The sequence below is a fragment of the Mus pahari genome, chromosome 1 (assembly GCF_900095145.1).
Source record: "Mus pahari chromosome 1, PAHARI_EIJ_v1.1, whole genome shotgun sequence".
In the NCBI taxonomy this organism is placed as follows: Eukaryota; Metazoa; Chordata; class Mammalia; order Rodentia; family Muridae; genus Mus; species Mus pahari.
The window spans coordinates 157290446-157306125 of record NC_034590.1 but is presented as its reverse complement, the minus strand read 5'-3'; the positions used below and the strand labels follow the sequence as shown (position 1 = coordinate 157306125).

The window sequence follows — 15680 nt, the reverse complement described above, 5'->3', positions numbered from 1 at the left end:
ACTCAGAAATTCGCCTGCCTCTGCTTCCCGAGTGCTGGAATTAAAGGCGTGCACCACCACGCCTGACTTTTGCTGTGGCTTTTTTCAATCTGTGAGGTCTCTTTGTTTGAGTCTTCTCATTTACTTGCCTTTTCAGAAGTGAAAATGATGCCTGTGAACCTCAGTGACTTACACTGACTTGTTTTGTCTTGTTATTCAATTTTAAATGGTTTATGGGAACATGAAGCAAAATAATTAGATAAACAATCTTTCCAAAGAGGATGTCCCCTAACTCCCTTGATTTAGGAGTTTTGTTGCTTTGACAAAACAAGCAAACAAAATTCTACTAAGAATTTCTGTCCTTCATGTCAGATCTCAGTCAGAACATTGTGGGTACAGACTGTAGGGCTTTAATGTTTTCCCTGGCGGAGCTATAGCAATGCGACCAACACCGTAAGGCTCCTTGCTTATTTCAGAGTGTTGTATTTTTTTCTTCCAGGGATTGGGGCTTGTGATCACTCAGGCTTTATCTGAGTACAACAGGTAAGTGCTTTTCCAGAGGGAAAAAAGCCAATGTTCAGTTGAACGGGGTGAGTCAGGAAGAGGTTTGTTAGAATTCTTAGGTAAAACTTCCTAACCTATCCTAAAGGAATAGTTAAAGATATAGCTGCATGCAGATGCATTGCTCTAGTTCAGCTTCATGTGTCCGAGGGGCTTTTTGCTAACACCAGGGAAAAGCACCCGTCAAGTTAGTCTCAAGTTAGTCTCTGCCTGTAGTTTAGCAGTTAGGCACATTCTTTTCTAGTCTTTGGTATTTTGTTATAGAACATTTCACAGCCGGGCGTGGTGGCACACGCCTTTAATCCCAGCACTTGGGAGGCAGAGGCAGGTGGATTTCTGAGTTCGAGGCTAGCCTGGTCTACAAAGTGAGTTCCAGGACAGCCAGGGCTGTACAGAGAAACCCTGCCTCGAAAAACAAAAAACAAAAAAAACAAACAAAGAAACAAAAAAGAACATTTCACTAGTCTTATAGACACAAAGCAGGCTTTTTCCTTTTACCCAGCGTATTGTCGAAATGCCATTATCACTTTAAAATTCTTTGTTTGTTTTTAGTTTTCTGAGACAGGGTTTTTTTTCTGAGACAGGGTTTTGCTGTGTAGCCCTGGCTGTCCTGGAACTCACTCTGTAGACCAGGTTGGCCTTGAACCCAGAGATCCTCCTGCCTTTACCTTGTAAATTCAGGGATTAAAGGCATGTACCACTACTGCCCAGCTAAAATTATTATTCTTTTAATGGTTTATTTATTTATATTTTATGTGCATTGGTGTTTTATCTGCATGTATGTTTGTGTGATGGTGTCAGATCTGCCAGAGTTACAGATGGTTTTGAGCTGCCATATGGGTGCTGGATATTGAACTCAGGTCCTCAGGAAGAACAACCAGTGCTCTTAACTGATGAGCTATCTCTCTAGCCCCCTGGCTAAAATTTTTATTATTTATTTATTTATTTATTTATTTATTTATTTATTTATTGGTTTTTTCAAGACAGGGTTTCTCTGTGTAGCCCTGGCTGTCCTGGATCTCACTTTGTAGACCAGGCTGGCCTCGAACTCAGAAATCCGCCTGCCTCTGCCTCCCAAATGCTGGGATTAAAGGCGTGTGCCACCACACCCGGCTAAAATTTTTAAAAGAATAAAAAGAGAAGGTGCATTGAGTTTAGTGTCATTTGACAGATGTGCAAATCTTTCCTTATTCCCTTCTTCTCTTCTCTGAGAGTTGGACCCAGGCCCTTATGCAAGTGAAGGACAACCTCTATTACCGAACTACAATCCTGAACCAAATGTTTCTTCTTCATTAGTGACTCAACTTCCCAGAATCCGTGTTTAGTCTCAGGGTCTCATAAATTGATGCTTGGTTTTCATCCCATAGATAGGGATGAACCCCATAGATCTGGGGTTCCATGGAGGAAACCAGAAATATTGAAGTCCCACTAAGGCCTGCAGGATCTTTCTTGCTTCTCTGCATATTCCTCACATACACTTGGGTTTTAAAACTTTAAGTATGCCCCATCTCCTCAGATGTCTTAGCCATTCAACTTTCTTCCTTCTTCAAACACAAACAAGGTTTTCACTGTCACAGCCTGAAAGAATTTTCACTGCCATACTTTTCAAGTAATCATCTGTTTGGGCAATAACTGGATCAGCCATATGCTAGAGCATTTCACACTTGTGCAGCTTGCTTTCTAAGTCTCTCCCAAAGTAGCCAGGCTTTTTGGTACACAGTACCTCAAGAGCAGATGGGTTCCTCTCACTTGCGGGGGAACTGCCGTGCTAGAGCGTCATCATGCTTCAGATTTCTGCAGTCAGACGTTCTAAGAGTACTCTGCCCTGGTTCCCTAGAATGTCAGGGTCGAATAGATAATGTGATAAAGAATTCTCCAGTTGAATTTAGTTTCTTTTTAGGCAATATAAAGACAAGGAAGAAGAACATGAGAGTGGGTTTTTCTCTGCCTTAACGAACATGGTAAGTTCTGCTTGTGGTTTTCCCTCCTGCTGAGAAGCACAGGAAGACTTCAGGGGTGGGCAAATCTGGGCTCAGGAGTTCAGGTACGTTTGAGGTAATGGTGTAAGGAGGAGAGAACAGATTAGGTTTTACTTGGAACTGCATGGATGCTCTTCCTGAAGACCTGAGTTCAATACCCAGCATCCATATGGCAGCTCACAACTATCTGTAACGCCAGCAGATCTGACACCATCGTCCAAACATATATGCAGACAAAACACCAATGTACATAAAATATGAATAAACAAATCATTAAAAGAATAATAACTTTAGTTACAGATTGAGATTCTGACTGACTTGGAACTCCTGACAGTCCTGCCCTGAACCTTCAAACGCTGAGGTTACAGTTATGGGCTGCCATACCCTCCCAGAACCACAGCATTTTTAGTAAGTTCCAAAGCCAGGTTAAGTAGGGAAAAGGGCAGCTTTGATTTTTCTGGGACTGATTTTTTTTTCTCCCTGATGAATTAGTAAAGAAAAAGTACAACTGGACTTAGTGGCTGCTTAATCCCATCATTGGGAAGACTGAGGCAGAAAAGTAGGAGAATAGCCTAGGTTTCATAAAAAAATCTGGTTTCAGAAAGAAAGAAGCAGGGAGGCAGAGCTGGGAGGATCTCTGTGAGGTCCAGGATAGCCAGGGCTACACGATGAGACCCAGTTTCAAAACAACGACAACAACAACAACAACAACAACAACCCAAAACAAATAAACCAAAGAAAGGAAGGAAGGAAGAAAGAAGGAAAGAAAGAAAGGCATGGTACACATTAACATAGACTTTGGCTGAGGCAGGCAGATCTCTATGAATGCGAGGCCAGCCTGGTGAATATATTGAGCTCTAGGCCATCAAAGCTAAGTAGAGAGACTCTTTTTCTCAAACTAAAATAAAAAACCCAAACCCAAAGCCCACCACCAATAAAAGAATTGCCTTGGGACTGGAGAGATGGCTCAGTGGTTAAGAGCACTGACTGCTCTTCCAGAGGACCTGAGTTCAATTCCCAGCAACCACATGGTAGCTCACAACCATCAGTAATGAGATCTGATGCCCTCTTCTCCTCTTCTGGTGCATCTGAAGACAGCTACAGTATACTTAGATGTGATAATAGATAAATATTTAAAAAAAAAAAAAAAGAATTGTCTTGCTGTCTGGGCTGCTTGATGAGATGAGGCTTACCTAAGTCTACATATTCAAGACCACCTTGAGCGCATGGTCAACATTGCAGTGCCGGGCAGTGGTGGTGCATGCCTTTAATCCCAGCACTTGGGAGGCAGAGGCCTGCTTGGAGAACAAGTTGGATCCATTGACTGGAACACAGGAGTGTGTGGCTATGAGTCCTTCCTAGTGCTGCTCCCTGGTAGCTGAATGAGGCACATCACTACCATGCTCTGTTCATGTGGTGTTGAGGACTGAACCTGAGCTTCGGGAATGCTAGGCAGGCACTGAACCATCAGCGCTGTATCCCCAGCCAATGAGGTTGATCTTTGAAACAGAAATCTAGAATGGGACAAATACCTGTAATGCCAGCAGCTGAGAGGCAGAGGCAAAGGACATCCTGAGTCCCTGTCTCAAAAGTACAAAAGGAGAGCTGCAGAGATGGCTCAGCAGTTCGAGCACTGGCTGCTCGTGGGGAGGACCCAGGTCCAGTTCCCAGCTGTCGGTTAACTGTCCATTACTCTATTTCCAGGGGCTCTCACACATGTGGCACACACACAAACACACAGGTAAATAACCCCCACACACAAAATAAAATAAAACAAATATATGTTTAAATTTTTGTGACAGGGTTTTAAATTACTGTATCCCTGGCTGTCCTGGAATTCACTCTGTAGACCAGGCTGCCCTTGAACTCACAGAGATCTGCCTGCCTCTGTTTCCTGAGTGCTGGGATTAAAGGTGTATGCCAGCCACTACTACCTGGCAGTAAAATCAATCTTAAAAAAGATTTTAAAAAATTAAAAGTATAAAAAGGAGAAAAAAGAGGGGGAGATAAATAAACCTAGTGGGTCCTAAAGTGTAGGCAAATTTGGAACCCGTTTGGGGGGGGGGCAGTTTAGACAGTTTTTGAGTTTACTGCACAAAACAACTCTTCCTCCCCCGGGCAGTCTCCCCTGGTGCCTATGCATCCTTCCCCTTTCTTAAATGCGCCTGATTTCAAAAGAATCTTATAAATGCTTTGACTCTTAAGATGTAAATCACCAAGGGGTCTCATAGGCTATGGAAGTGGGAACTTTATATTAATGCTTAATTATGTGAGTTAGATATAATCATGCTGTTCTCAGACATTTTCAATTTTTTAGGCCTCACCTCGTGAAATCCAGGCTGGCCTTGAGCTTGTTATATAGCTGAGGGTGACCTTGAGCTCCTGATCCTACTCTTAGTGCTTAGTTTGTAGGCACTTTGAGCACACCTGACTTCTGAAATCATGTGTATTAGAGGCAGGTAGCTTGTGTCAGTTATTTATTTGCTTTCCCTGGTGGTGTGTAAGTTACAATTCTGTGATCTGAAAGGAAAATGGTTTTCCATAGTTGGTATCAGCCTACTTTCTCTGAAATTTAAATAATTATTTTCTTTAATTTCCATTTGAGACAAGTTTTGATCCTGTTGCTCAGGTTGGCTCCCACTCCATATGTAGCCCAGACTGATCTTGAACATCTGAGTTTTGGATTATAGTTGTAGGTTTCAGGACAAGCTTGAAATTCTTCGTGAGTTAGTTTCTGACTGCAATAAACAGCTTCTAGGAGACACACAGCAATTCGAGTGTTTAGGTTGACAGCTACCTTGACACTGTTACAGACTTTGAAAGGCTAGATGATTCAGCAGGAGTCTCATTTTTACACTTATTACTTGTAAGTCTTTTACAGTGTTTTACCGTCATAAGGTATGACTGATGGTCCAGAGTTCCTTGCTCTTTGTTAGCAGAAACATTGTGTTTTCATGGGTTCAGTCCTTAGGAACTGAGCTCCTGGCCTGTCCTCGTGCATAAACCTGCTGTTCCTCTTTTCCTCCACAGGTGGGCAGCATGTTCATAGCAGACGCCCATGAGAAACTCTCAGTACAGTAAGTCCTTGGACTTTAGTGTGGGTTCTCTTGCTGAATATGAGAGTGGAAAACACAACCTTTTGGCAACATTTTGTGGATTAAAAGTTTTTATGATTTGAGAAGTGTTTCTTGAGTTTTAAGCAACAGTGGGTTCTTAAAGATCTTTGCTTTAGAGGCTAGGTCTGGTAGAATGTTTGCTTAGCATGCATGAAGCCCTCTGCTTGATCACCCACATTAAATAAACCGAGTGTGATTGGCATATGCCTGGTATCCCAGTACTCCTGAGGTGGAGGTGGGAGGAGCAGAAGTTTGCAAACATCCTCTGCTATGTAGTGAGCTTGAGGCCAGTCTGGGCAGCATGAAACCGTATCTTAAAAAAGAGGTTTTGAGACATGATCTTGCTATGTGTAATCCTGGCTGCTCTGGAGCTCTCTGTATGGATCTTCCTGGCTTCAAACTTGTAGCAGTTCTGCTTCTGCCTCCTGAGTGTTCAGGTCACCATTACTAGCTTTGTCTCTGGAATGAAGTGACTGAGGGCTGGGTATCCACCTCTTACAGGTTTAGTTCAGCAGGGGTGGGAAGAACTGGTCCTAGGGTTTCAGGTTCTCAACCTATGTTCATTTGCATAAGTCTGAAGGGTGAATGGAGGGATCGGCAATGAGGAGCTCTTGATGGTTATAATGTGTTCCATGTCATCTACTCGTTAAAAAGGAACTGATTTGTTCTCTTTTTCTTTAGAACCAATGAGGCCATTCTTCTGGCACTCTATGAAGCTGTCCATTTAAATCGAAACTTCATCACAGTTTTAGCTCAGGTTGGTGACCCCAATCCTGGCTGGGTGTGGTGGCCTGCACCCTTGATACTAACATTTGGGAGAGAGAGGCAGGTGGATCTCTGAGTTTCAGGACAGTCTGGTCTGAGTTTCAGGACAGCCAGCGGTACAAAGTGAGACACCATCCCCCACCCCTTTCTCCTTCAAATTTAATTTTATCTATTTATCTTTAGTTTTTGTGATGTTGTGGGATCAAATCCAGGACCTTGTACATATTAGGCAAACACTTTCTCTGAGCAGTATCCTCAGCCCTCCCCTTGAGTTTCACACAGGTTCATTCCATTAAAAAGCCCATCTGGCTGTGTGTGTCTAAACTGTGCTTTGCGTTAAGCAGTGGTAGTAACAGAGTTGTTTCAGTTGCCTTTGCTTTGTGCTGTCCTCAAGTGAATGTGTTCATCTGGTGCATGCAGTTAGTGGCTACACTGATCTGCTGGTTGTCCCTTTGAAAGAGTTGAGATTGCTGCATTTTACCATCAGGGGCTGCTGAGATTATTTGCTCTATGTAGTTTTTGGAGTTTTCTGTTATTCTGTCTTTTTTCTAAGTCTTTAAGGAATTAGAGCTGGGGATAATATAGGCCAAGTCACTTATGCATTATCTTACCAGTTTCCAGAGAACAAAAGTCAAAAAGCTTTCTAACCAGGTGTGTTAGCTGTTAACAGGCAAAATAGTGTATACACATTGAAACTAAGAAGACATAAGATACTTGCTCATAGGCCTAAGGGGTATCCTCAGTAATTGGAACAGGAAGGGACTAAATCAAGCCAGGACTGTAGCCCATGGAAGCTATCTTAAAAGACAGAAGTGTTTTTATCTTAAATGGTACACTGTTTAAAATATGTAAGTTTCTTTCTTCATATTCACCCCCCCCCTTTTTTTTTCGGTAAGACTGGATTTCATGGTGTATGCCTGACTGTCTGTTCTTGAACTAAGAGATCTACCTGTTTCTGCCCCCTGAACTCTGGGATTAAAAGCATATGCCACCATGCCTGGTGTGTATATTTCTTTTAATCTACTAGTAGAATTTTAACCAAAAAGTAAAGCTATGCTTTGAAAACAATATGCTGTTTTGGGGTATGCTTTGGACCCTTACTAGTTTTATAAGATAATGTCAGAAAGTTTATCTACTATTCTTGCCAAGTTTTTCGTCTGTCAAATTCCATAAATGACTTTAGAAGACGTGAGAAGGATGAGGGACTGGCAGAGATATTGGAAAGTGAAAGGGCTGCTTATAAGTTTTCTTCTCTCAGTTGAGGTGGCCAGAAAAACCAAGGACACAGTGGCCATCTGTGTTGTCTACACTAGATGACTTTCTTTGCCTCTGCCTTGACACTTTACACACTCCTGCATAACTTTTGTGAGTTGATTCTATTCTGTCATATGGGTCATGGGGACCAAATTCAGGTCATGAGCTTGGCAACCAGTACCTTTCCCCTTGCAGCCACCTTGCTGGCTCACATGCTCTTGGGTTTTTGTTTTGTTTTTTATTTTGTTTTGTTTTGTTGTTTCTGTGGAACAGCAAGGCTGGAATCAGAACAGCACTTTTATGGTCCCTAGTGTTCCCTTGGTCTACTTATGTCTGCTTGTCAATTCTGTGGTTGTGAAAGGAGTCCATATTTCTGAATAATTTGTTTTTTTAATTTATATGGCTCAACAGAAAAATCTGTAATGGAACCCAAATTTCATAATGAAAATTAACTCACAGTGCTCCGTGTTAGCTCAGCAGGCACGACTAGTAATCAGGTATTCAGGAGTACTAGATACAGGTCTGCAGTGAGCTGCCAGTCTCATTTTGATTGTGGAAAACCATCTTTGGTAGAGGAGACTTCCCGAGAAGTAGACTTTATGTTTTCTTACCTACCTGTGTCCTCTTTCAGAGCCATCCAGAAATGGGGTTGGTGACAGCTCCTGCCAGCCCTACTCCTACAACCCCAGTCACACCGCTTGGGACTACACCGCCCTCCTCTGACGGTGAGGCCACCACTTTTATTATTGTGTTTTGTTTTGTTTTTGTTTTTGTTTTTTTTTGGTTTTTCGAGACAGGGTTTCTCTGTGTAGCCCTGGCCGTTCTGGAACTCACTCTATAGACCAGGCTGGCTTCAAAATCAGAGATCTGCCTGCCTCTGCTTCCTAGGCGCTGGGATTAAAGGCATTTGACACCACTGCCTGGCTGATTATAGATCGCTCAGTGTTAAGCACAGCTGTGTTGAGCAAAGAATACATTTATTAATTATTTTAATTGTTCTTTTAATTTGTGTAAGTGGGTAATTAGTGTTGCTACACATCTGTAACGAAGCCAGCTACTTGAAGGCTGAAATAGAAGGATTATAAGTTCAAGGCCAGCTTGGCTTACCTGGTCAACTTAAAATTTAAGAAGGGAAGTGGGTATAATTTAGTGATAGAGTGCTTGCTCACCATGCATGAACCCTAGGTTTAATTCCCAAGAGGGAGGAGAAAAAAGCTGGGAAATAGAAAGAAAAGGAAAAAGGAAAGGAAGAATTTGTTTGAGCTGGGCTGTGTCACATGCCCAGTACTCCTGGGGTCTGGGATGGAAGGATCGCTTCAGCACAGGGATTTCAGACCAGCCCAGGTGGCAAAGAATACTGTCTCCAACCGAAGAGCATCATACCTGGACTGGACCAAGCTCCCCCCCCCCCCCCCGCACCCCTGTCTGTAGCAGAGGGCTGCCTTGACTGGTCTCAGTGGGGGAGGATATGCCTAATCCTACAGAGACTTGATGCACCAGGGTTGGGGGATACCCAGAGGGGCCCCACCTTCTCAGAGGTATATGGATGGGTGAGGGACTCTGAGGGGAAGATGGAGGGGCAGTATTTGGGATGTTAATTAATTAATTAATTAAAAAAGGAGAAAAACTTGTCACCAATGCATCTCCCCTCAAAAAAAAAAGGGGGGGGAGGGGGAGTATGTGATGATATGCTTTAGGCTCTGAAGTTCCAGAGAAAAATTTGGAAAGATAGTTGAATGGAGTATTTCTTCTGTGTGTAAGAAACATGTGGGGTTGTAGAGATGGCTTAGTGGCTAAGAGCATATCTGTTACAGAGGAGTGGTGTTCAGTTCCCATCACCCATGTCAGGCAGCTCTCAACTCGTACGTACTAGAGATGTAACACTCCAGCCCTGAAGACTTGGGTGCGTGCACTACTGCCACCTGACCAAAACTAAATCTTAAAAGAAAAAAAGGAAGGAGCTATTTAAAGCTATGTGTGGTAGTATATACCTGTAATCACAGCTGGAGGGGCTATAGGCAGGAGGATCAGTTCAAGGCCAGGCTTAGCTGCATGAAACATCTCAAAAAATTAGTGGCCAGGGTTGTGGCAGTGACACACCTTTAATCCTAGCTCTTGGGAGGCAGAGGCAGGTAGAAATCTGTGTGTTTGAAGCCAGCCTGGTCTATATACTGTGTGCCAGTGCAGCCAGGTGTACATAGAGAGTTCTTGTTTAAATACCCAAAACAAACACAACCCAAGAAACAGTATAAGCTTGGTGTGTCCTCCTTAGGTAGTCTTCGAATTCTGAAAGAGCGGAAAGTGACTGCACCACTGACTAACCCTGTCCTGCAAGGTCTCCTGGGTTATCTATCTGGCTCAGGGCAGATACACTATTTGATTATATAGATGGCGGCAGCTGTAGCTCAACGGCAGAGGGCTTGATTGCCAGCACCTTATAAAAGTCAGCATGGTGCTGGATGTGGAGGCAGGAGGATCATCTTCAGCTATTTAGTGAGTTTGAGACCAACCTGGGCTTTATCAGACCCTGTCTGAAACAATTAAAAATAAATACATTAGTACTTGATGTTATTCTTCAAATGTTGAACTCATTTTGGCATAGGCAGGAAATGTTGAACTCATTTTGGCATAGGCAGGATGGTTCAGTGAGGAAAGTGCTTGCTCTACCAGCCTGAGAACCTGAACTAGATCCCTAGCTATCGACATAGAGGTAGAAAGAGAGATGTGCCCTCACCTTCTTATGCATGTCAACACACGAGCTCAGCAACAACACTAATAATGCTTTAGTGTTTTATTTTTAAAGAGTTATTTTTATTTTATGTATGAGTACACTGCATCTCTCTTCAGACACACCAGAAGAGGGCATCAGATCCTATTACAGATGGTTGTGAGCCACCATGTGGTTGCTGGGAATTGAACTCAGGACCTCTGGAAGAACAGTCAGTCTTCTTAACCGCTGAGCCATCTCTCCAGCCCTAGCCCCTACATTTTTACGTGGTACTCATACATTTGCATTTTGAGACAGTACACACAGCAGAGAAATACAGCACGGAGGTGTCATTGATATCCAGATCTATGACAGCAAATTGGATCTGTTTAGAATTGAAAGCCAAATTCCAAACTATCTTAATGAGAAGAAGTGTAGTGAGGATTGCCTACCCATCTGCTTATTCAGGTCACAGGATAAGCCAATGGAAACACAGTACTTCTTCTTTAAGGATGAAGCTTGCCTAGTTACCATGGATATCCAAAGCCATATATGTGTGATTGTGAGTGTGAGTGTATGTATATATATCTCAGTTTCATGTGATGTTGGGGTTTGGATGCTTTCAGAGCACTGCCTTTCAAACTGTTGATTGTGAACACTTCACCCACACACTTGATTATGCAATGGCAGGATTTGTGCTTACCTACAACCACTGAGCCTTTAGTGTTCTAGTGGGAAGATCAGCCCACTTTCAAATGACTGTCTCTCTTGATAAAAGCTACTGGGAAGAATTATGAAGCCAACGATTAAGGAATGAAGCTTGCTTAGGAAGGAGATTTAAATTTGTGAGGGATTTGATTCTGTCTTTATTTTATTTGTCCTTTTTTTATTCTCCCCTAAATTACTTTCTGTAGGGGTCCTACGTATTATAGCCTTATTTTCAATTTTTGGTTTTTAATTATACTGCTGCTCTGTAGCCCAGTTATATTTAAAGGTATGTCACTGGCACTATTATTTTTAAAAGCCAGCAGTTAGCTGTAACATTTGTTCGCAGCTCAGACTTGACATTTGACAACTCCGCCTTGGCATGAGAGGACTTTCTGGTAAACTAAAAATATATATAGTTCTATATTTCTACTATATTATGTAAGAGAGTTTTCTAGTTATCACTGTGTGTGAGTAGGGTAAAACTTCCACTTACTAGTTAGATAACAAAGGAATGATTATGGGTTCTGAGTTCAAAATGGCTGTGGTTTGAGATGATACCCTGTGCTATTGAACTCTAACACGAATTAAAACCTTTTGGGTTTGTTTGTTTTTGAGACAGGGTCTCACTCTATAGTTTAGTCTGTCTAGGAAATATTTTAATATTTCAATACAAAAATAAATTTATCTTGTATTTGTTCTTTGCAGCCAAATTATGGGAAAGAGCCAAGGATTAGACATGCTAATTTCTTTTCATAGGTTTTTTTGCTGTGTATTGTGGAACCATAATGTACAGTGCTTCCCATTGTTAATAAATATCCTCTGCATTGCATTGTAATAACTCCAGAGGGATCCATAATGGTTATGAATATATATTATGACTAATACCCCAAACCTAGCAGTGTGTTTATTATAGTTTAAAATATAGCAGAAAGCTATAGGTTTTCAAACATCCCTGTCCCATCTTGAGGCTCTTTTTGTATATGTATTCTGTCTTAGACATTTAAAACACTTAACAAGCTGACTAATTCTAATTTAAAGTCTTTGAATCTTGTGAGTGCTAAGTTAAAACTGTTGTGCTTGGGTCAATTCTGGTCTGACTTCCCGTTCTCCTTTAGGGCTGTGACTCAGAGAGGGTGGGAGAGTAAGCAAAAGGATCTTTTTTTGCAAACAGAGTCTGGACATGTAAAATTCCAAATCTGGGGAGCTAGTCAGTGATGTCCACCTATTTTCTCTCTGATGCTGCATTTTATGTTCCCTCCCTAGAGGTCGATCTGAAGCGGCAGAGTTTGACCTAGTTCTTCCTCAGCCTCTGCTCCTTGCCTCTTGGCTACTTCAAACTTGGTCTCAAGATTTCTCATTATTTGGAAGAACTCTTTATTTGAAGTGAGAGAGCCATCAAAGTCAAGCTCATTCATTTCAGGATAACTTTTTCCTTTAGTTAGAAATGATAGACTCGGGCCGGGCGGTGGTGGCGCACACCTTTAATCCCAGCACTTGGGAGGCAGAGGCAGGAGGATTTCTGAGTTCGAGGCCAGCCTGGTCTACAGAGTGAGTTCCAGGACAGCCAGGGCTACACAGAGAAACCCTGTCTCGAAAAAGCAAAGCAAAGCAAAGCAAAAAAAAAAAAAAAAAAAAAAAAAGACAGGCTCTCTAAGAGGACCTTGAACCTTGAATTGTTGATTACTTGGGGCCAGAATGAACTCAACATCCTTTTCTAGGGCATTAGGAGAACAACTCTCTGTACTGGGTGAAGAAGAAAATTGACAGGCTTTGGGGGAGTGTGGGGTAGAGGGCCTCCAGAGGCCTAGTAAGAGTAGCTAAAAGTCTTATGGAAAGGCACTTGGTCTGGTCCTCCTTCTGTTGTGGGGAAAGCTTATTTAGTCTTTTTCTTGCCTGCTGGCAAATTGGCTATGTGGGTAGAAGTGTTAGGTGGAATATGTTATGGGCTAAGTGTTTTATTTGTTCTATTCCAGTTATAAGTTCTGTGGAACTCTCACTGGATGCAGATGTACAGACCAGCAATCTACTGATAACCTTCTTAAAGTATAGCTCAATTGTCATGCAGGACACGAAAGGTAAGACATGCCTTGGGAGGTGTGGCAGGTGGCTCACATTAAAGAGCAGTGGCCATATTGGGGCTTTGACATATGAATCTTTGGCACCTCCTGTGCAGGTGATGGACCAGGTTTCTAGAAAACAGTGATTTCTCACTTCTGGGTGATAACTAGGTGGTGGTGGGAAAACCTGGAGTTAGAGGAGAGTGCTTAAAAAAAAGGAAAAAAGTTGATCCCCACAGAAATTACTAAGTCTTCTTAGCAAGTTGGGGTAAGTGGATGCAGGCTCTTCTGTGTGAGAAGTTGGGTGTGTGAGATTAACAGGCATGAGGAATTCCCTTCTGAGCCAAGCTCCAAGAGTCTCGCCTGCATCCCACTGCCGTATTTGGTTTGCCTCTAATTTTGTTTTTTTAATTTTATTGTTGTTTTGGCTGTGTTCTTTTAAAGGAAATCACAAACAACCCTATACTTCACATTTAAGGACTTTGGTGTGCATCTTTCAAAATTGAAAATATTTTTCTAGATATCTAAAATGTCATTATATCTAGAAAAAAATCAACAATGGCTCTCTAATAGCATATGCAATTCAGCCCATATTTAAGTTTCTTCAGTTACCCCTCAAGTCTTTCTCTTTCTTTTTCTTTTTACAAAATTGACAGTTTCATACATTTATATAATCAATTTGAGTAGTTTTCTAGTTAGTTTTAAATTTTCTTTGTTTGTATTTGAATTTTGAGTCAGGGACTCACTCTATAGCCCTGTGTGGCCTGACACTCATTGGGTAGACAGGTCTGGCCTTGAACTCATAAAATCTACCTGCTTCTGCCTCAGTTGTCTGGGATTAAAGCATGCAGAAGCATGTCTGGCCTTGATCTTTGATCTTTCTCCTCCCACTGAAGGCCTCTTCTCAACAAGTCCCAATGTTGCTTTTTTTTTTTTTTTTTTAAACATTTGTTTTTATGGATAGGAGTGTTTTGTCTCCATGTGTGCACACCAGAAGAGGGCGTCAGATCCCATGGCACTACAGTTATAGATGGTTATAAGCCACCATAAGGGTGCCAGAAACTGCAGTCAGACCCTCTGGAAGAGTAGCCAGTGCTTTCAATTGCTGAGTTGTCTCTGCATACCTCCACCCCCCCCCCATGCAGTTCATGTCTTCCTTTTATTTTTATTTATTTATTTTTTGGTTTATTTCGAGACAGGGTTTCTCTGTGTAGCCCTGGCTGTCCTGGAACTCACTTTGTAGACCAGGCTGGCCTCAAACTCAGAAATCCGCCTGCCTCTGCCTCCCGAGTGCTGGGATTAAAGGCGTGCTCACCACCGCCCAGCGTCATGTCTTCCTTTTGTCTATTTGATTTTATGTGTGAATTTTTTTTTTGCTTGATTTTATCTGTGTGTGTGTGTGTGTGTGTGTGTGTGTGTGTGTATGTGCATGCTCACGCCCCCTTAGATAATGTTTGTGCACTAAGCACATCTTGTGCTGTTGTGCAGGAGCCTGTGGAGGTCAAAAGAGGGTGTTGGAGCTCCTCGAACTGGGGTTACAGACAGTTGCAAGCTGACTGGTGGGTGCTGGGAATGGAACTCAGGTGATCTGTAATGCCTCCCTTGCCCCCAGTGTAATTTCAAGTGTCTTGCTCAAGTGAGGATGGGAAGTTATTTTCTAGAGCATGAGCAATCCCAACAGCTGTTAGTTGACAGTAGTTCTGGAGGGAAGGATGGGGCCTTCCATATCCATGATGACATGTTGATGTCCAGTCTTGTGTAGATCTTGTGCTATAACCACAACTATAGTGAGCTCATGAATGTAATTGTATGTCACATGCAGGAGATACCCTTTTGCTGCATGTCTCCTTATCTTCTGGATCTTACATTTATTTTTCTGTTCCTTCTTCTCTGATGTTTCCTGAGCCTTGGAGTGGGTGATATAGCTGTACTGTTTAGAGTACTCTACCATTGCTTATTTTTGACACTTTTGTCAGTTATAGGCTTCTGCATTAACCATGGTGTCATCATTAGGTTTCTATTGCTGTAAAGAGGCAGTGTGACCATGGCAATGTTCACACTGTTCTTATAAAGAACATTTAATTGGGGCTGGCTTACAGTTCAGATATTTAGTCCATATATCATTGTGGCAGGAATCATGACAGCATGTAGGCAGACATAGTACTGGAATAGGACTTCTAATCTGGATCTGCAGGCAGCAGGGAGGGAGAGATAATGGGCCTGGCTTGACCATTTGAAACCTCAAAGCCCACTCCTAGTGACACACTTTGTCCCAAGACCACGCCCACTCCAACTAGGCCACACCCACTCCAATAAGGCTACACCTCCTATTAGTGCTATGTCTTGTGGGCCTATGGGGCCCATTTTCATTCAGGCTACCATACCATGGGCTGTTGAGATGAGAAGCTTCTCTGACAAAGGCTAGATTTAACACGAGCCTGTGGGTAGGCCTAAGCATGAGTGGGTTTTTCTCTTCTCTTCTCTTCTCTTCTCTTCTCTTCTCTTCTCTTCTCTTCTCTTCTCTTCTCTTCTCTTCTCTTCTCTTCTCTCCTCT

General features: G+C 42.4%; 1 protein-coding gene across 1 annotated transcript in view; it reads left to right on the top strand.

Annotated features, from left to right (window-relative positions):
• The window catches only part of Armh3 (armadillo like helical domain containing 3), a 186721-nt gene that overhangs the window by 41602 nt on the left and 129439 nt on the right, over window positions 1-15680 (top strand). The window contains exons 10-15 of the mRNA XM_021198223.2: window positions 479-522; window positions 2441-2501; window positions 5550-5596; window positions 6317-6392; window positions 8286-8379; window positions 13043-13144. Coding sequence (XP_021053882.1) covers window positions 479-522; window positions 2441-2501; window positions 5550-5596; window positions 6317-6392; window positions 8286-8379; window positions 13043-13144 — 424 coding nt within the window. The remainder of the gene's footprint in view (window positions 1-478; window positions 523-2440; window positions 2502-5549; window positions 5597-6316; window positions 6393-8285; window positions 8380-13042; window positions 13145-15680) is intronic.